The sequence below is a fragment of the Martes martes genome, assembly GCF_963455335.1.
Source record: "Martes martes genome assembly, chromosome: X".
NCBI lineage: Eukaryota > Metazoa > Chordata > Mammalia > Carnivora > Mustelidae > Martes > Martes martes.
Window position 1 is genome coordinate 120,414,250 of NC_137897.1, and position 20,244 is coordinate 120,434,493.

The 20,244-nt window shown below is 59.4% G+C and overlaps 1 protein-coding gene across 11 annotated transcripts in view; it reads left to right on the forward strand.

Annotated features, from left to right (window-relative positions):
• The window catches only part of ATP2B3 (ATPase plasma membrane Ca2+ transporting 3), a gene marked incomplete at its 5' end in the record, with an annotated part of 42,365 nt that extends 23,666 nt beyond the window's left edge, over positions 1 to 18,699 (forward strand). For 7 of the 11 annotated variants that reach the window (XM_080795370.1, XM_080795372.1, XM_080795371.1 and 4 more), the window contains 2 exons: positions 826 to 1,008; positions 16,125 to 18,699. In XM_080795370.1, the coding sequence (XP_080651496.1) occupies positions 826 to 1,008; positions 16,125 to 16,445 (504 nt within the window). In that variant the 3' untranslated portion in view covers positions 16,446 to 18,699. Of the gene's footprint in view, positions 1 to 825; positions 1,009 to 5,603; positions 5,977 to 16,124 lie in introns of those variants that run through there. The other 4 variants (XM_080795375.1, XM_080795377.1, XM_080795369.1 and 1 more) reach the window with 3 other exon arrangements.
• Between the last annotated feature and the right edge of the window lie 1,545 nt (positions 18,700 to 20,244).

Consider the following 20,244-nt stretch of genomic DNA (forward strand, 5'->3'; position numbering starts at 1 on the left):
TTAAAGCCACGAGCCAAGGGAGGCTCGCGGCAGCCAAAGATTGCGTTCGGAAGAGACAGCCCCGGCCACAGGCACACGAGAGGCTTCCGAGAGCTCTGCGGCTCTAGAACATCTAGAACTTTGCCCTGTGTCTCCCTCACCTCGGACACAACAAAACAGCACAGACGGGGCTCAAACAGCTGTGGAGGCTGGAAGTCCAAGAAGGAGCCTGCGCAGCAGGGCTGGGCCCGGAGAGACCAGGCGGGAGCTTCCGGGGCCCCTGGCCGGCGGGGGCGTGGGCCAGGCCGTTTCTCCAGCGGCCGGGGAGGGTGGGGGTGACAGCCCGCCCCGGGCCCCGCCACCAGGGAAGCCTCCCTGAGAGGTGCTGTCGGGGAACTTGAGCGCTGGGTCGGTCCCGTCAGCCTGGAGCTCCCGCGGGGCTGACCTCGGTCTCCGCACACCCCCGTCCCCCTGGGACATGAAGCTGAGAGTGTGGCCCAGCTCGGCCCCAGGGAGACTCTGGGAGTCTCTGGACAGCGGCATTTGGCCCCAGGCAAAGCTGGTCCAAGCATGCAGCCTTGGGGAGCAAAAAAAGGACGTGTGAGTGTGTGTGTGTGTGTGTGTGTGTGTGCGCGCGCGCGCACGCGCGCGCGTCCCCGCCCCGGTCTGCCTGCAGGGAAGAGACACCAAAGAAGCCATGCGGCATAGATACTGGCTTCAATCTGTGTCACGAGGAAGTGTGCGGTCTGGGTCCCTTGCCGGCCCCAGCAGAGCTCCCACCGTGAAGGGACGAGCCCTCCTCTGATAGTCTCCTGTCTCTGCTGTCCCTCACCTCTCGTTCCCCAGGTCATCGCCACCATCCCCACCAGCCAGCTCAAGTGCCTGAAGGAAGCAGGGCACGGGCCCGGGAAGGATGAGATGACCGACGAGGAGCTGGCCGAAGGGGAGGAAGAGATCGACCACGCTGAGCGGGAGCTCCGCCGAGGCCAGATCCTCTGGTTCCGCGGCCTCAATCGAATTCAGACGCAGGTAAGCCGCCGCCCCACTCGGCTGCTCTGCCTTTCCCACCTTGAGAGGGTGGCAAGCAAGCTAGAGGCACAGAGTGGGTGAGACGAGCCCCCTACCAGCAGGGAAACCCTTGGGTCTTGCTGCCACGGGGACAAGGGCCATCCCCGGGTGCGCCTGCTGGTGGGCACGGGGCTGTGACGGCCTCTCTCTGCCACCTCCCTCGAGCCCAGGGAACCCTCCCTGTGCTGGGGACAGGTGTCAGCTAAAGGTGTGTGTTGTGACCGGTCACTGCTTCTTAGAGGGCACAGACCGCCCACTGTCTGTGTAGCTGCTGGGCCTTGCCTGGTTTGCTGGGATCAGCCCGGTCACAGGGAGGTGACGTTCTTAGGAGGAGACAGCTGCCTGTTACAAATAGTCTTTGGTGAGCTCCCCGTTGCGGGCTCATTGTGAGCGCCGTGCGAGCAGACTCCAGCCACAGACTGGGGCCTTGCTGTGCATCTCAGTGGCCACGTATCAGAACTGGTGCAGCCCAAGGCCTCGGTAAAGTCAGATGGTCACAAGGACCCCTCGGCCACGGGCAATCTCCACGGCTTCACGAGCAAACCCTTCCCAGCTAGCCTTCTTGCCAGAACGTCCTGTCCTCGCTGGCTTTTTACATCCTTTGCCCACACTCACTGGTGATCCCACCACAGCCTGGCCTCTGCCCACAGCGTCCCAGAGGCAGTGGTGGCCAAGGCCTACAAGACTTGCTCCTGGCTCCCGCACGCAGATCGTCCCTCCATCCTGCGTCAAGGCTTCTTCCCAGCGCCCTTCCCTAAGTGCAGCCCTGGTCTCTCTGGTGCCTTGCTGTCCCCTCCGTCCCCCCGTCTGCTCCTCAGCCTCGCATGCCGAAAACCCCACAGACCCGGGGGCACTGGACCACATAGGGAAGGAAGGAAGAGCCCCAGTGTCTCTGCCTGGATCAGGTCTCCCTGCTGCCTCCCGAGCCCCCAGGGACACCTGTCACTCTCTGCCACTCTGGTGCCTCCCAAAGCCCCACCTCCGGTCTTTCTCCGTGTTCCGTCCAGGACCCCCAATCCCATGCCCCAGACCTAGCCTCAGTTGCTTTTCCTCCCCGGGAGTCCCACTCGTGGGAAGAACACGCCTGTGCGCTTAGCCCGCCCTCCCCCGGATTCCCGCAGGGGGCTGCTGGGCCTGGGGCATGACCTGAGAGCGCACCTCTCTCCAGCTCTGCCTCCAGCCCGTCACACAGGCTCATCGCAGAGAACCTTTTACACAATTCGCCCGAAGTGCCCTCCGTAGCCAGTGCCTACCCTGCCCGGGGTCTGACGCCCCCGCAATCGAGCTTGCCAGTTGCCATACCATCCCCCTGAGCCTCATGGGGCTCAGGCTTAGCACCCCCCCCACTTCTTTCCTCCCCAGGCCCCAGCCTCGGCTTCCACCACACGCTCTCAGCCTCCCACCTGCTTCTCCAGCCTCTGTTCTGCTCGCCCCTCCAATGACCCCATCCACACCATGGCCCCCGTATCCTCTCTTCGTGTCTTAAGGGTCAAGTCCAGAGTCCTGACCGTGGCCTTCAAGCCCTTGCCTCTTAGCTTCATCCCATCCTCCCTGTGGCCCTGTCACCCCTGCTGCTTTTCCAGATGCGCATTCGCTCTGCCTCTGTGCGGGTCACCATCGGCCCGGGGTCCCCAGCTCTCCCTGTGTTCCTTTGGGGTGTCTCCTCCTCCCGCAGCACCACCTCGTGAAGCCTTCTCAGAGCCCACCCCCTCCCGCCCCCGTAGGCCCCACGCAGCCATCAGGGCTCTCAGCCCAGGGCATTGGAGTTGGGGAGGAGCCGAGTCCCCCGGGGAACTTTCCAAAGCTGCAGGGTCCTGCGTTGCTGCCAGCGCTTTGGGATACAGTAGGGGCGCGTGAGGTGGCCTCCAAAGAGTCCATGTTGAAGGAGCTGCCCAGAGACGCAAGGGGCTTCTCACCAGCTCCCGGGCCCATTCCTCTTCACATCCCGAGCCCCTAGGCCAGCCTGGCCAGGGAAGACTGTCTCAGGTCCGAATGGAACGCTGAGTGCCCAGGGGAGGGGCAGGAATAACTTTGTAGCCAGATGTCCAGGTGTCCCCTCACTGCCTCACACCCAACTGTGAGTCCCTGCCCACCGCATCCTGGCCCCATGGGCTCTTGTCTGTCATGCCCCGGTCCAGCCGCGGAGCTGAGAGCCAGCCTGGGATAGCCGGGGTGGGGGGGAGGGGGGCGTGGAGCATCACCGCCCAAGGTGGTGGTCGCTTTTCCAGCCGCTGAGATAGCAGCCCTGCCCAGGGTGAGGCAGCTGGGGGAGGGTTGGCGGGGGCTGGCCAGCTGTATGTCGGTGTCTTCCGTGTGCCTGGGGGCTCTCGGGCTGCCCAGCTGCCTGGCTAGTGGAGTCTTGGAGTTCCAGGCCTTTCCGATGATCACCGCCCATATAGACACTGGCTAGTCAGGTCACTACTTTGTACACGATAAAGTGGGGCCCAGAGAGACGGGGCCTCACCCCAGGTCACCCAGTGAGCGTCTCTGTCCTCTGATCCACTAGCATACACCCTGTAGCAGCAAATTCATGCTCCTCAAGAACGCCGAACCAATTAGCTACTTTTGCTAATTTAAGAGCATCTGTTCTTTTTGATTCAAAACACCTGCTTGAAAAACAGAAATAAAGTCCCCCAGCTCGTATGTGTACCCCAAGCCAAGGGAGTTGCCCTAGATTTCTGGATTTTGCGAACAACAGAGGTGCTCCCCAGACTGCGGAGGCCTGCACAGCTTCTCATGTTGCTAAGTAAAGGCATTCCGGATAACCTGCTACCTGCTGTCACCATCATTTCATACTAACATAGCAATACGCCAAAGAGTTGCGGGGGGCATTCCCGAATAAAAAAGAGTCCTTAAAATCAAGCACACGGAGCTTGTCGAAGCGGTCACGACGCGGTCTACTCCCTGTTCCATTATGAACCAGTGAGAAGCCTCAGCAGCAACTGAGATTTTGGGGGGCGGGGAGCAGTTCTGAGGTATTTTGACTGACACCATCATCCCATCGGGACACCGGGAGGAGAGGCGAAATCAGAGGCAGGAAAAGCATCTTTTCCTTCCCTTGTTGCCTTTGCTGCCATTAGGAATGCCCTCTCGAGACAGACTTTAGAGACCTTTTGGCCATCTAGGGAGGAGAGGCGCCCTCCCCCAAAGAGAAGGTGGCATGTGGCACGGGTCCTCTTCCTCCAGCGCGTTGGGGCACAGAAGACACTGTGCCAGCCCCTTGTGGCCGCTCAGTGCGCCTTACGCGTGGGTCTCAGTAGAGCTCGGCGGCGGCGGCAGAGGGCGAAAGTCTTTTCCACCGCATGTCTCAGAGTCGAAACGATGCACATGTTCATTTTGGTTGGGGTGAGGGAAGTCCGAGCACTCGAGCTGCCTGCTTCCACGAAACGTGGCCCCGTGTCAGACCCCTGCTGAAACTAGCGGTCCCACAGAGGCGAGAGCAGGTAGCCAGCGTGCATCAGCTCATGTCATCCTGTGAACCATATAGCACTTTCCAGAAGTCAGATCCACCTTCTAAGGTCAAAAGATTCCGCCCCCTGCCACCCCCCTCCCCGCCGCCAACTGCATCCCTGCAAGGCATTCCCAGAGAGGAAGCCAAAAGTGTGCCACGCGGGGCTGGCCTCCCACAACCTGGGCACACAGTCTCCAAGGGGGAAACATTCAGCCACAGGTCTGACTCAGCCCCCGGAGCTCCAGGCCAGTGAAAGGCGGGGTCAGGAAGTCAGGAGACACCGGGACTCCCCGTGAGTTCACCGCCCATAGGCCCACTTCCCTTTCGACAGCTGGGAAGCTTCGCGGGCGGGGGACAAAGCTCACAGGACCCTCCGACCGCTCTGCTCCCCTTCCTGCCACGCCTGACACGACAGAGCAGGTGCTTTTGCAAAATCTCCCCGCTCTCTTTTTAAGTCCCTTCTTTCCCTGAGGCTGCCCACAGGGGAGCTCCCTCGGTCACTCGGAAGGGGGGCGACGGCCACAGCTCCGCATGAGGCAGGCCGGGCCAGCGTAGTGAGAAGAAGTGGACCGTTGCCCGGAGTGCTGTCAGCCGAGGAGGGGCTGGGGAAGGGCCCCCGTCCCCACACCCTCGATGAGCACAGCCGCAGGGACACTCGTCCTAACAGGAGGGAGTGTGCCCTACCCCTCCGCTCTGTTGGGTAGACATGTCCTGACCTAGGGAAACGGAGTGTCGCCAGACACACGTGCTTGTTAAGTGGCTTGCAGTGAGCACAGGGTGACCGCAAACGGCTCTCTCTACAAGGGCTGCAGTGTGGCCCCTGATGGCTCTCCAGCCCCCACCCCCGGTGTCCTGAGTGCTCATCATCTGCTCAGCAAAGCCTCCCTCTCTCGGTGGCAACACAGAGGCCAGCCTCAGCCTTGACCACGGCCGGTCGGAAGCACCGGCACCTCCCGGGGAGCGGGGTGACCTAGATGAGGCTTCGCTGTCCCCACGTGTCCCCCCCCCGCGTGCCCCCCTTCCCCTGTCCTCACCCAGCCCCACCCCCGTGCGGTCGCCGGGACAGCAGTGCAAGCCAAACTTTATCTCGTTTTCTCTCCCACAGATGGAGGTAGTGAGTACCTTCAAGAGAAGCGGTTCATTTCAGGGCGCCGTGCGCCGGCGGTCTTCGGTCCTCGGCCAGCTCCATGACGTAACCAATCTTTCTGCCCCTACTCACGTAATTCTCTCCGCCGCCAATCCCACCAGCGCCGCTGGGAGTGAGTCTTGAGTCCCCTTTTCTCTCATAAATGGCATCTCTGGGGGGAGAAGAAGCCTCCCCGCCTCTTCCTTCTCTTCTCTCCGGTCTTGCGGCCTCCGCTCACGGTCACGGTCACGGTGCTTCCCCGCGCGCCGCCCGGTCCGGCCCGCCCCGACGGCGCGTCTCTCCGAAGCCACGTTGTTCTCTTATGAGACGGAGTGACTCTGTGGCGCTGCTGGACCTTCCGTTCTTTTCTTTGGCGTTTTGGTTTTCATTCATCCTGTCCTTGGTTTTCTTTTTTCGAACTTGTCTGCCTTTGCCGATGGTTCTTCACGAACTCGGGCCGCTTCTGGTGCTGTCTGCTGTCAGGGAGGGGCCTTGGCCGGGGTTCTGTGGGGCAGAAGGGAGGCCCGCGAGCTCCGGGCTGCCTCGCAGGGCCGGAGGGGGAGGCAGAACACTCCAGGCCGCCTGCTCGGGACTAACGTGGCAGCTTCCAGAACCCCCCTTGAGCTTGGTCTCCAAAGGCGGTAGACCAGATGCGAGCTTCGGGAGGCCAGGGCCGCACGTCCCCGGGTGGGCTTGGTGACGGCCGGTTGCTTCTGCCTTTGCCCTGAGCCCGTGGTGCGAGAGGTGTCTCTGCCACATTTCCACTTGTGCCCGAGCCACCCTTGCTCTTTCCTGAACAGGCCCCAGGATTGGAAGGTCTTAGCCTGACCCGGTCCACGTTCTCTCTCCTCCTTCGTCCGAGAAGCGGGGAGAAGTAGATTCCCTTCTCTGCTCCGATGCAAACTTTCCACCATGTTGGTCACATTTTAAAGGGAACCCAAGGGCTGTCCTAAGAGAGGTAGAAACTTCCGTGACTGCTCACATCTTTTTGCAAAGAGTAAAGGACGACTACCAGAGCCCCGAACCCGCCACCCCATGGCTTCCATAGCAAGCGAGAATGCAGGGAACGGTGTGGGCCCTGCTCCCTCCCAGGGCCTCCTGCTTCTTGTAACAAACTCGAGTTTTCAAAGATCAAACAGTAAACCTTCCAGTATGAGCCCAGAGCCCCTTCTGGGATGGTTCGACGCTACCTCTTTCCTTTCCTTCCAGTGAGACCCGGCACCTCTCACCTCCGTGAACACGTCACTTCCCCGCAGCCGGCAGTTCTGCTAACTGTGCCTTTCTCCCTCACCAGACTCTGGGATTTTCTTTTTGCTTGATTTCCTCTCTTCCCCTTTTTCGCTTTTGTCTAGTCTTTACCCCCCTCCTTTTTTTATTTTTCTTCTTCTTTTCTTTTTCTTTTTCTTTTTTTAGGAACTGGTGAGCGGTCCCCGCGGGGCCCTCCCCTTGCTTCCACTGTCGTTTCAGGCCACTCTGCCCCTTCAGGAAGGGACGTGGGCCACACCCGCCCCCGCCGGACCTCCCGTCCCCTTCGGAAACAGCACGTAGATGCGCACACACCCGCCCCTTCCCCGGACCGCAGGCCGCACACACCTCCAGCTGCCTTGCACACTCACTGGGCGTCCCCACCGGGGCCACAGATACTGACCATCCGCCATCACCGATAGGCTGGAACGCTCTGGCCTTGTCCCAGAGGGGTCTTGCCACCACCACTCCACCCAGAGGGTCTGTGGGAGGTTCAGCTACAGGCAGTTGAGGACAGAAGTGCTCCCCGGTCTCCCGCGAGCCCCTCAGCTAGGGCCTGGCTGAGGCAGCAGCACCTTCCTTCCTGGAAACGAAGGGACAAGAGGGGACGTGAGTCTGCCCAAGGAGCACAGAGCGACCTGCCCCGTCCCTCCCTCTCCCTTGGCTTTTTCCACACGTTTCTTTGCCATCTCTCTCTGCACTTCCTGTCTGTCTGTCTGTCTGTGCATCTGTCTGTTGACTCGAGACGGGAGGAGGCTGACAGAGCCCCCACTCCTCATGGCCCTCAAGCCTTCTCCACTCCAGGGCCTGCCCGGGCCTCCGCTCTGGCTCTCTCCCGGCTCCCTCGGAAGTCCTTGGCCTTCCTCCCTGGCGGTAGCCTCTTTCTCTCCTCTCTTCCTAGCACCTTCCTTCCCTCTGCAGCCATCTCTCACCCTACTTCCCACTTTGGGGAGCCCAGCAGTGCCTTCCCACTGGTCATGAGCCTCTCCGGGGGGCTAGAGCTAGTGCCCGACCAAAAAAAGGGGGCCACTGTCCCATCTGCACCCCCTGCTGCTGGGTGAGGAACAGATGACAGGGCCCCGGTGAGAGGAAGGTGTCTGTGTCTGTGTCCCAACTCACAGGGCCAGCCTCAGGGCTCATCCCATTTGAGTGGCAGCACCTCAGAAAGGACCCCACTCCCCCCAACACACACACACACACACACACACACACACACACACTGTGGAGGAAGTTGCTGGTTGGAGGACCTGGCAACACCAGGGGACATGCCTGCTTCTGGAAGCCACCAACCAAAACCACTTCCTGCCAGCATCACTATGGGGCAAGGGTTTGGAACTCCAAACTGCCCCCCCATCCAAGCAGTGAGGACCTAGAGAAATCATCCAGCCCAGCACCGTCATTGTACGAAACAGGAGAAGACCTGGCACAGGGGGCCGGGGAGCCACTGGCCCGCACCCTCTCTTGGACCTTACCAGAAGGAAGGCAAGGTGCAGATCGCAACAGAGCCCCGAGCCGAGCCGCGAGGCAGCTTGGTAGAGGGTGCAGTGGTGACAGGCCACGAGGTTTTCCCAAGGAAAACCCCAGCTCTTTCGAGAAGGCTCCTATCCTCTTGGCCCCCAGTCCAGCCAGTCTGGCCCTCACCCACATGCTGGAGCAAATCTCTCCAACACACCAGGGCCTCTGGTCTGACATCACTCCTGCCGAGACCACCGGGCTCTCCAGGCGGAGGGCCCAGCGCGGGGCGCATACACGGAGCCCCCGGGCCAGAGGGAGCGGTAACGCTGCTCACCAGCATAGGTCCCAGCCGCGGCACCAATGCTAAGAGGTGGCAGGAGGACATCCTCAGAGCCGGAGGGAAAGGAGAGCTCCCCAGAGGGGTGACCAGGGAGGGTTAGAGAGGAGAGTTCCTTAGGGCTCAGCACACCCACACTCACACCCGCCCACCCTTTCCAGCCAACCCCCGACCCCCACAAGGCTTTCCACACCCACATGTCTTTGCTCCCCCTGGATTTGGGAGCCCCACACAGCACCCATTTCTCTGGCCACACATAGTGACCTTGCAGCCCCAGGATGGCTCGCTCAGCCTTTCCATTCTCAGCTGGGGTGTCGCACCTGCCCCTCACGGCCATCACCTCCTGGCGTGGGACCTCAGCTTATCCCCCAGAGGCCAGGTCCTGTGAGCAGCTCCCTTAATCAGCACTCTGGTCTCGTGATCCTGACCACCCCCTCCCACCCCCGCTGCCCCTGCCACTAGAGCTGCGAGAAGCTTGGCCTGCCCCCCCGGCTGGAGGGTCCAAAGGTGTGGCCTGAGATGGGTTCGGGCTAGGCTTATCAGGTTTATTCCCAAGCAGCAAGCTGGGCGCCAGATGGCTGCCTCCTGGGGGGTGAGCGGAGACACACAGTCACGCCCCAGCGCCCCCGCCCGAGCCACGCTTCCAAAGCCTGCTCCCCCCAGCTGGCCCCAGGGGCTCCCCCATCTCATCAGGGCCCTCCTGCCACAGGCCTGGGCCTCTGTACTGGAACGGAGAGGGCTCCTGAACCAGCCCGGTGACAGGGCCCAGGGCGGGCAGCGAGTTTGGTCAGATGCGCCCAGAAGGGCTCCCTCTGGGCCGCCGAGCTCGGACTGACCGCGCCACGAACAGATCAGAGCACTTGCTCTACTTTAATCGCCTTCTGCAACCAGAAAGCCTTCCATCCAACTTGGCAAAGCCGATGCCAGGTAAGCCCCGACAGTCTCCTTGGGCACCCTGTCCCGGAGCCCGGGGCAGCAGGCTCCGCACACACCGGCAGGGCAGCCGCTCCCGGAATTAAGCCAAGGCAGTCCTGCTCCCGGCGCTGGCGCCTTTCTCGGGGAGCTCTTTGGTTTCCAGCCAGGCCTCTCCTTGCGCTCCCGAGGACAGCGCGGGCGCTGCTCCTCCGCGATCTGACAGCCTTGTTTCCGTGTTAGGAAGGGCATCAGCCCTGCCCGGCCCGAGCCTTCCTGCAGCCGTGGGCCCTGCCCCAGAGAAGGGCCTTCCGGCCAATTCCCAAAGCACAAGCTGGCTCGCCGCCTGCGGCAGACCCCAGAACCCCTGCTCCGAGCCCCGCCCGGTAGGCACTTCCAGGGCGACTCTGGCCGGGACGAAACGCAAGGCCGGCCACCTGAGAGGCCCAGGACTCAGCCCATGCCTGGGTCCGCCCAGGGCCACAGAATGTTGTGATCAGCGCAGGAGCCTGGGCTCTCCCGGTCCTGGCACAGGTGCGTGCCCGCAGGATGGGAGGTGATCTCCGCAGAGCTTGCCGGCCGTTAGCATTCGTGACTTTTGCTAACAGGCACGGAGCCTGGGCTTACCTGGTCTAGGGTTCGAGCCCTCCCTCAGTGAAAGGGCCAGCTCTGGGCTTTGCGTTTTTATATTTCCTAATTCCATGGTGAGGAAAGGGAAGCTTCCTCTTGGATTGTGGGTCTGTCTCCGCACACCTCTTTGTGTCGCGATCAAGCCCTGAGCCACTCTCGTGCCCACAGGCGTGGTTTGGGACCTGGGAACCCCAAAGTTCCTGGAAAGCAGTTCCCCTGGCTCTCTCCAGCTGCTATGTTCAGAATTTGCTGTAAACCCAAAGCCTGAATGCCAGAAGAGCAGAAAGTCCCCTCCCTCCCGCAGAAGATTCTGGATTAGTGGCTGGTACAGAGACAGGCATGCCCATCAAGCATGAGGGGGCTTGGAAGGACTAGCAGTGAGATAGAAGCAGAGGGTGGGAAGCATGACGACCCCTCCCCACCCCCAGCCTGCTGGTCCCATGGTACTGAGGAGAAAAGACCAACAGCTTGTTGTTTCTGTTGTCATCATTGTTCAGGAGCCTTGGCTTTTCTGTTTCTCTTCTTTTCTTTTCCTTCCCTTTTTGCACTTCTTTACTTGGGTGGGTGGTCCCTGGGTCCTTCCCTTGCCTCCCAGTTTCTCACACCCCCTCCCCACCCTCATCACCGCCTGCCTTGCAAACTTGAGCACTGGAGGTCAGAACAAACGTGGAGCACAACCGCTTTCGGCCGTGACCTTCAGCCCCCCTGCCCTTGCCCCACGCACCCCTCAGGAGTGCAGTCCTGTTGCAGAGTGTGGCACAGGCACCCCTCCTGCTTTGGCTCTGGGCCGCTGGAGCGGGGCTGTGGCTTCGAAGCCTCGCCCACCCCGTCCCCGTGGACGGCGCTCAGGGCTCCGCGGAAGGCCGGCCAGTGCTTGCCTGTGAGGGCAGAGGGCGGGCAGCAAAGAACAGAGAAGTAAGCTCCTGTCAAGTGTAGATGGTCGCAAGGCGCAGAAGAGAAGAAAGCAGAGCAAAAGAAAGGGGGGGGGGTGCTGTTTTAGGGAAAGCTTGTCTGGGACAGCCTCCCAAAGAATCGATGTGTGAGCCGAGTTCTGAGGACAGAGAAAAAGCTCACGTGGGACACTCTGGCAGACGCAGTCTACACAGGGGGAAGGGCAGGTGTGACGCGGCTGGGGGCGACTCGAGCTAGCCGGTCGAAGGCACTTTCGGCAGCCGCCCGCTGAGCTCTTGCTGGCTGCAGGCACTGTGCTGGGTGCTGGGAGCTGGGGAGGTCAGCGAATGGGACAGACTCCAGTTTTCGGGGGCCTATGGAAAGGAGACAGAGGAGAGAATAATGGCGGGGGTGGGGGTGAATTGAAGGTGAGCCACAGCGGGAGATGGGAGGGCTGAGACTGTGAACAGAAAAGGCGAGGGGGAGCCGTGAGGCTCAGTGGCAAGGAGCCTTCCCAGCAGAGGGAACCGCTTGTGCAAAGGCCCTGAGGCAGGAGTGTGCAGGTGGTGTTCGTATTTGTACAGTCAGGAAGCCAAGGCCTGGGGCAGTAAAGAGGAATGAGAAAGAAGATGGCCTGAGGCAGACCCTGACTTTGCAGGAGACACCTCTATGAAGGGTTTAGACCAGCCCAAGTTCTGGCTTTTGTTTGAAAGGATTGCTTGGGCTGCCCTGCACAGAATAGACTGTGGAGATGAAGGGCAGGGGCGGGGAGACCAGGGAGGAGGCTTAGGGTGGAGGGTGAAGGGAAGGTGGCCGGCAGAGCCCCAAGTCTGGAGATAGAGGTGTGGGACTCACTAGCAGACAGATGGTAGTTAAGACCTTGGCTGATCAGATCAGTGAGGAAACATGTGGGCGTAGAGGAAGGAGAGAAAAGGTCCAAAGATGAGCCCTGGGGCCCTCAGATGTGAGGGGATGGGGAGAGGGCAGAGAACCATCTGAGCCGGGAAGCAGGGGTGTGGCATGAGGAGCACTGCATTCCCAGATGGGGAGGTCCCTGGGGAGCAGGGGGTCAGGAAAGAACCCACCATTGTAGGCAGCTAGAGGGGACTGTGGCCCCAAGAGAGTCTCTCTTTTTTTTTTTTAGATTATTTATTTATTTATTTGACAGAGATCACAAGTAGGCAGAGAGGCAGGCGGAGAGAGGGGGAAGCAGGCTCCCCGCTGAGCAGAGAGCCCGATGCGGGGCTCGATCCCAGGACCCTGGGATCACGACCCGAGCCGAAGGCAGAGGCTTTAACCCACTGAGCCACCCAGGCGCCCCGAGAGTCTCTTTTAAGATAAGACAAATGAGTAAGCTAGGCAAGGGCGGGGAAAACATCCTTGAGTGAGTGCAGGGGTGAGGTGCCCAGGCAGTGCGGGAGCAAGCAGGGATGCCTCTCAGACATCGGGAAATGGGGGGCACAACGGGCCTCCGTCGGGGTGGGCCAGGAAGCTGTGGGAGAGCCCTCCAGCCCCAGCGTGACCTGACCCTCCTTGGCTCTCCCAGACGCCTTGGCTACAACCCGAGGGAGGCATCTTTATTGGAAAGTGCTTTTCCTGTCTTTCTTTTACTCTTAAGTTATCGGACAGTAAAACGGACTTTTTTGGCGGGGGGGGGGGGGGGGGTTCAGTTCGGTGAATTCCTGTACTGCACGGAGTGGACCCAGGGCAGCCCCATCGCCTGCTGGAATGCTTGGAGGCCCCACCTCAGCTAGGTTGGGGAGGGTGGGTGTGATTCAACAGTCAGAGAGGAGGGAGGCTGTGAGGGACCCCGGAGATGTGAGCCACATAGGCGGGAGCCAGGGAGGACCGCGAGAGCAGGCAGTCGGGGTCTCTGCCCTTGGGGGTTGTGAGAGGCAGAGAGGGCCCCGTTGTGAAGAGGGTGGGGACCTGGGGACCGTGAGACATGCTGAGGCAGGGCCCTGGGGTCGGGAATCCAGGCGCCTCTGTGGATTGGCCAGAGCCCTGCACGAGGATGGGAAGCCCGGGGCTGACCTTCAGCCTCCCGCAATCCGATAGACCCGTCTGCCACCCAAGGGACAGGAGAGACAGCAGGGCGTGCGGGGAAGGGGTGCGGCTGGCTGCAGACATAGGAGGTACGAAGGGTGTGTATATATGCTGGCCCTGACAGCCTTGAGGGTGGCAAGGTCCCTCGGGGAGTGGCAGAGATGGAGAGATGGCCCGAGGGACTCCCCCTGCGGCTTGAGGAGGCGCTCCTTCCGGTCAGCCTTGGTCACTCTTTTGCTGGGACCCCCTGAACTCTGCCGTGGGGGCGTTCCGAAGCCCCCCGTGTGTGAGCTCAGGTCTCCGGGACAGGCCTCTCTTCTCGAAACGTTTGCCGGTTCTCACCAAACCCATCCCAGGAGGTCACGGTGCCCTTCAGGGTCGGGTGGCCTGAACACGCCCCATCAGAATCCCAGTACCAAGCAATCTGTTAACAGCCCGAGGCTTGAATGCAGGGAAGTGGGACCCAAAGGAGACTTGGGATGACACAGGTCTGTGTGAGCAGCCCTGGGCCCCACTTTGGGGACTGAGCGACGGCTATGCCACGCTGTCGACAGGACGAGACCAGTGACAAGACAATCATTAAAGTGAGTCTGATTATACTTGGGAGGAGCACCCTGAGGGAGCATTCCGCAGCTGCAGAAGCTGGAGAGGGAAGGGCTGGCTGCCCTTTTCGGACAAGGACTTTGGAGTTCCGCCAGGCACAGGGAGTGCTGCAGATGGGTCTGACTTCGTGACCCAGGGCCGAAGGAGGGGACAGGCTCAGCTAGAGGAAAGGGTGTAGCCGGGATCATCAGATCATCGCTGCCAAACTTACCGCAAAGGCGCCCAGGGTCAAGGGCAGCAGGATCCGGCTTGCTGTCCTTTCTGTGGCTTGAGGGGTGCTGCCGACAGCTGGAGCAGGTTCTCCACCACCGGCGCGCCAGTCGCAGCGAACGTCCCGGGAGCCCCCCCCCCCCCAGTGCTGGCCCCAGAAAAGGCCCAAATAATGAGGCCACATCTGCAATGACAAAATAATTCTCTTTCATTAAAAATATGAACGATTCTCACCTCAACTTCTGGGTTACCCCTTTCTCAGAAGCCAGTCTGGGAGAGTTAAGAAACTGAGGGCGAATCGTTGGCCCTCTGTAATCCAAAAGGTGTGACTTCACCGAATTCAGAGACAGTCCTAGCCAGATGTAAGATTTGGAGTTAGGAAGTCCCAGTTTCACGGAGCCCTGTGGCTGACTTTCTGCAGTCACAGGGCTGCGAGGCTCACGGGGCTTAAACTGATTTCGCAGCGCTGTGCTTGGCCGCGCACGGACAGCTCCAGGACCCAGGCCCTGGAAGGTCCAAAGGGACCTTCATTGTCAGCGTGTGATTCATGGTCCAAATTAGGGAGCAGCAGATTTCTCTTATAAAGGCCAGGTCTCTGTCGCAACGACCCAGCTCTGCCCTGGGATCTCGGAGAAGCCAGAGACAATGCAGAAATGAATGGGCGTGGCTGTGGGGCTGAGAGCCTGTGTTAGCCCGTGGGCCACAGTTGGCCAACACTTAGTCGAAACCAAGAAAGCCAAGTCCTAGAACCTTTGACGTGGAAATGACTGTGGGACTGATGTGTGACGTGAGCACTCACACAAGTGAAGGTGGGATTGAAGAGACCGAGGGCCTCTTTCTGGGAGCAAGATCCAGCCGGAGGTGTGGAGGGCAAAGGGGGCCCGAGTTCAGCTTGGGCCAAGGGCCATCATAGCCGGGGACCGGGGCCCTGTGGGAAGCTCTTCCCTCTGGAGAGTTATGCTGATGCGACGTGTGTCAATGCCAGTGGGAGAATGCCCACAGAGGGAGAATACGGCCGATTCGAGGGACCAAAAGAAGTTACGTGGCTTAGAAATTGAAGTGGAGGAGGAGAGCGCAGGGTGAGAAATGCTGGAGGGGCAACGAGCGCCAGATTGCAAGGGGGGAAATGACAACCAACCAGAGGCACCCAGCCGCAGGCAGGGGCCTGTCGGAGGCAGGAGGCACGGTTGCGTTGGATCAGGGCATCCAAGCAGGACGGGCTTAGTGGGTGCAGTCAAAAGTGGAGCCATTTTTAGTGGAGGCGGTCAGGGCCGGGAGATGGGCCAGGGCCAATGAACCCGTGCTGGGGCTCTGGGGCGTCGTGAGACAGAGGAAGGAGACGTGGGAGAGACAGGGCCTGAGCACCCAGTGACATAGGAGTAGGGCCAGGTAGTGGCAATTCAGGGAAGCCGGGAGGAGTTTCCAGAAGGAGGGTCCGTCAGCTGTGTTGGGTGCCCCTGAGAAATCAAATAAGACGGAGACACAGAAGTCGCCCCTGAACATAGCAGCGGGAAGACTGATGGCCATATGGGTCTGGGCGTGATGGGGGCTGGCGACAGTCACGAGAGCCGGAGGGACAGTAAAGAGGTTTATAGAGAAGCCAGGAAGGGAGACCCGCTTGGGAAAGGCCCGCTAAGTGCCCACAGACTGGGGACTTTCTCGTATCAGAAAGTCCTGTGGACTTTTTGGTAGGAGGAAGCAGGGAGTCCAGTCTCCAGCATTCTCCCTGTTTTGGATCATCTTCCTGTTCCCCCACATTGGAATTCAGATTTGCCAGAGGGCCCAAGGGCCCCCTCGGCCGGTCCTCCCCTTCCCAGGGCTGGCAAAGGGGAGGTGACAGCCCAGAGTCTCACACACTGATTGCTCTCGAGCTCCAAAATACCCGCCCAGGTCAGCCTAGAGAAAGCTAGTGCCACTTGTCCTGTGTGTGGATCAGATGAGGAGACACGGACCCAGTCCCGGGAGCCCTTAGCGCGACCAGGCAGAGCGGTCCCAGTTGCTCCGTTCTGGCGGAAGACCACGGCCGTGGGTGGAACTTGCCAGCACCAGCCACTGACTGTCCCCTTCTTTCCTTCCTGCTTGGCTGCCTCCCTTCCCTCCTTCCTCCCTTCCTGCCCTGCTCCCGTCCTCCCTCCCTGCTCCCGCCTCTGTCCTCCCACCTCCCACTCCAGATCCGGGTGGTGAAAGCGTTCCGTAGCTCGCTCTACGAAGGCCTGGAGAAACCGGAATCCAAGACCTCCATTCATAACTTCATGGCGACGCCCGAGTTCCTGATCAATGACTACACCCACAACATCCCGCTCATCGATGACACGGACGTGGACGAGAATGAGGAGCGCCTGCGGGCCCCCCCGCCCCCGGCCCCCAACCAGAACAACAACGCCATAGACAGCGGCATCTACCTGACCACGCACGGCACCAAGTCAGCTACCTCGTCAGCGTTTTCTTCCAGACCCGGGAGCCCGCTCCACAGCGTGGAGACGTCCCTCTAGGGGAACTGCTCTCAGCGCGCGCACCGCACACACGCGCACGCGGCCGGCCGGCGCGGGCCTGCGAGGAGGCCACGGCCAAGGCGGCTGCAGGGGGTGCTCGCGCGGCGCTCGCCGGGAGCCGCTCCACCCAAGGCTTCCTACCTGGCACTGAGGAGGAGGAGGGAGAAACTAGAGCGTGAGCAGAGCTGCGTTTCCCTTTTTTCTATCGAAGCGTTTTTTTTAAATGAACACTACAATTCCACCAGACGTTCGCCGTTCGGGCTGTGCGGTGGGGCGGGGGCCTGCGCTCGGCTGATGGGGCGTTCGATGGTTGGCGCGGGATGCCCGGCCAGCCCCCCGCCCCGCCGCCGTGAGGCGCCCGCAAACGGACCTGCACCACCGAGCGCCCCTCCCCCAGGACACACGTGCGGTCTGTATGTGTGCGCGTGTGTGCGTAGCTGTGTGTGTGCGTATAGACATATACGTACATATATGACCCGATGCATATTTAAAGAATAAGGAGCTATTTATCAGCATGATATTTCCATTCCTCCTATCAGGTGTTTTCATTTTGGAATTTCATTATTTACTGTGGCAGGTTTTTTTCAGGGAACGGGACTGCGAGAGTATCTTTTCGGTTGCTTGCCCCCCCCCCCACCGCTGCCCCCCCACCTTCCGCCCAGCCTCCGTGCTCCAACCCGGTCCTCCCTCCTGCACGGTTCCTGGGAGTGTTGCTGTGCAGATTCCTGACAAGGTCGGGGACAGAGACACCAGGCGGGGGGCGGTTAGAATTGGAACTTTAGCACTTTGAGACCCCTGCCTATGGGGGCGTGACCCTTTCAGTGGAATTTTTTATTTAAAAGGAAAATACCAAAGTATTGATGAGAATGATCCCCTCCGGTAGGTGGAAAGGGGAGTTTTGCTTCCCATGGCCTTTGGTTTCAACTCCCAGTCCTGAATTCTGGCTGGCGGGCTTTCTTTGTCCACGCCCCAGCTGCCGCCCCCTCAGGAGAACCCGGAACCCCACAGCAGCCCCAGGACAGCCAGGTACGGAGGTGGGGTGTGGGTGGGGAGAGCACCAAGAGTCAGGCAGAAAGTGGCAGAGGAAGAGGTACTGTCCAAACGCAAGAGGAGCTGATGTGACCACAACCAAGAAGTTGGGCCGAGGGGTCCATCAAGAGACTGGGGTCAGTTCTCAGTCACCACCTGCCAAAGCACTCATTCAAGGACAACTATGACCCACGCAGGCGTGGCTCTGTGTGTGCAGCCACCCACGGGGGCATGGGGGAAGCCGACGCGGGAGCAGAGCCCCTGAGGGCCCCTGTGGCTCAGCCCCACGAGCCCAGAAAGCTGAGGAAAGCTGAGGAAAGCTAACCCTGTCTGCAGGCGGGAGAGCTGGGCCTGGGCTCCCCAGACGGTTCCCTCGGGGACCTCTCCCTGCCGTATGGGCACTCCTGGTGCCAAGCCTCAGTTTCCCCTGAACGCACACTAACCAGGGAGGGAAATGCAGAAAACGCAGAGGGTCCTTTACCTGCTGAACACGGCTGTCTCGTGTTTTGCCCAGAGGCAGTTGAGGCCCAACCTGTGCCTCTCACTTGGGCCCGAGGCTGAGCAGGAGTAGTCCAATCTCAGGCAAAGGAGTTCCAGTTAGACAAGAAAATCCCACTTAAAATGCCAGCTACAGAGAACTTAAAGCCATCCCTTTATTCCAAAGGGCACATTGAGAATGTTACCCATTTGTAAATTGTTCCCTAATGTCCTTGTTCAAACAACAAAAAGGGCAACTCAATCTGTTGAGGGTCTGTGTGTTCTTAAACTAGAAATAAAATTGGAAATCTTTCAACTGAAAAAGATAAGGGGCGTATGCTCTGCTCATGGGCTTCTTTTCATTCCCTGTTAGAGACACCTCGGTAGAACGAACAGTCAGCATAGACCCAACCGCCCTCACTGCTGCTGTACAAAGTTGCCTCCTGTGTGTGTCCATTGTTTAGTCCCTAGGTTGCCTTTCCTCGGGGTGTGGGGTTCAGAAAAGGGGCGCTGTGACCTCCGATTGTCGCTCTGGCTAAGGGACCTGTCTTGTGAGGAAGCCCCCCTCTATCGAGCATATTATACGGAATGGCTTGGTCAGCTGTGTTCAGTTATTAAATATGTTTTACATTCTTATCTGCCTGTTATAAAGATGAACAAAAATTATCTTAATGAGGAAGACCAGATGCATAATAATTTAAAGTCTGTAGTTGAATTTCCTAATTTAAAGAATAGACCAAAATTTCTGTGTATTAAAAAAAAAAAAAATGAAAGGCTCCTACAGTCCCAGTCTGGGTAACATGTGTGATTTATTAGTTGGTGAATTCTCATTTGCAATGAAAAGGAGGTGTCTTCATCCGCTTCGCCACCACTGAGATGAGCCCCAGGGATGGTAGAGCTTCCCCCCACCGGGTGTGCAGTCACCTGTCCAACCCTTCTGGAAGGAAGAAAGGGCTCACCTGCCCTGTGGGGGTCAGAGGCACTGTTAGCGAAGGTTTGCATGGCGGTCCTCTAACTGTCTGAACCCAGAGGGGCCTCACCTGAAGGTCCAGGCCGGCATCCTCCAAGGAAGGTGAGGGCAGGGGCCACAAACCCAAATGCACATATTTTTTTTTTTTTTGACTGCGGCAAAATACATACACCATAAAAGTCACGTTCCAGTTTTAAGCGACGACATGAAGTACTTTCCCGGTGCCGTGCAGTCATCCCCCCCATCCATCTGCAGAGCACTTTTAACTCCCCAAACTGAAATCTGCTCACATTGGACACTAATTCCTCGTCCCGTGCCCCCCCCCACAGCCCCAGGTGCCCACTGGCCTTTCTGTCTCCCGGGGTCTGACTGCTCTCGGTGCAGGCAGCAGTGCAGGCAGACAGTAACTGAAACTGGCTGATGTCGCTCAGCACCGTGTTCTCAAGCTTCATGCGTGTTTGCAGCCTGTGTCAGAATTTCCTGCCTTTTTAAAGCTGAAGAACATTCCACTGTATGGCTAGACTGTATTTTCTTTATCCACTCATCCACCAGGGGACACCTGGATTGCTTCTACCTTTGGGCTACTGTGAATCACGCTGCCGCGAATACGGGTGTACAAACACCTGGCTGAGTCCCTGCTTTTGGGTCTCCATCCAGAAGTGCGACTGCCGGGTCATTTGGTAATGCTAGGTCTAATTTTTTGAGGAGCTGCCAAACTGTTTTCCAAAGTGGATGCACCATTTGAAACCACCCCCCCCCCCCAGCAGCGCACAAAGGGTGTAATCAGAATTCCTCTTTAAGCCAAAGCCAGGGAAAGAAAACCCGTTATTCCTGTCACCCGCTTGCTCGCCGGGTCATCCCTTCGCACGCCTGCAGCGGGGGACAACTGTGCCCTGCGGCCCAGCCCCTCCACTCTGCCAGCAGAACCACAAAGGCAGCTCTGGTCCAAAACTTGCAAATGACCACCACGGCGACCGGGCCAAGACTACCCACATCGCCTTTGCCTGTGTTTCCATTTCGCCACTCCACACATCACGCCTTCAAACTTGGCAACGCCAGCGGATGCCTTTTCCAGGGAAGCTGCCAAGAAAGGAGAAAAATGGCTCCTAAGTTCCCTCCCAACCACCAGAGCCCATATGTCTAAAAAAGGCAGAAAGACCAGTAACAGCAAACGGCAGACAAACAGCAAAGAGCCCTTGCTTCACGGAGGTAGGAGTCCACCTTGAACCGTAAGGCCGAGCAAGTCTAGATGGGGGATCCACGCCTTGGGCAGGGAGCTGGCACCTTACGGAGGGTGATGCGTGCCCCCCACATTGCTAATTT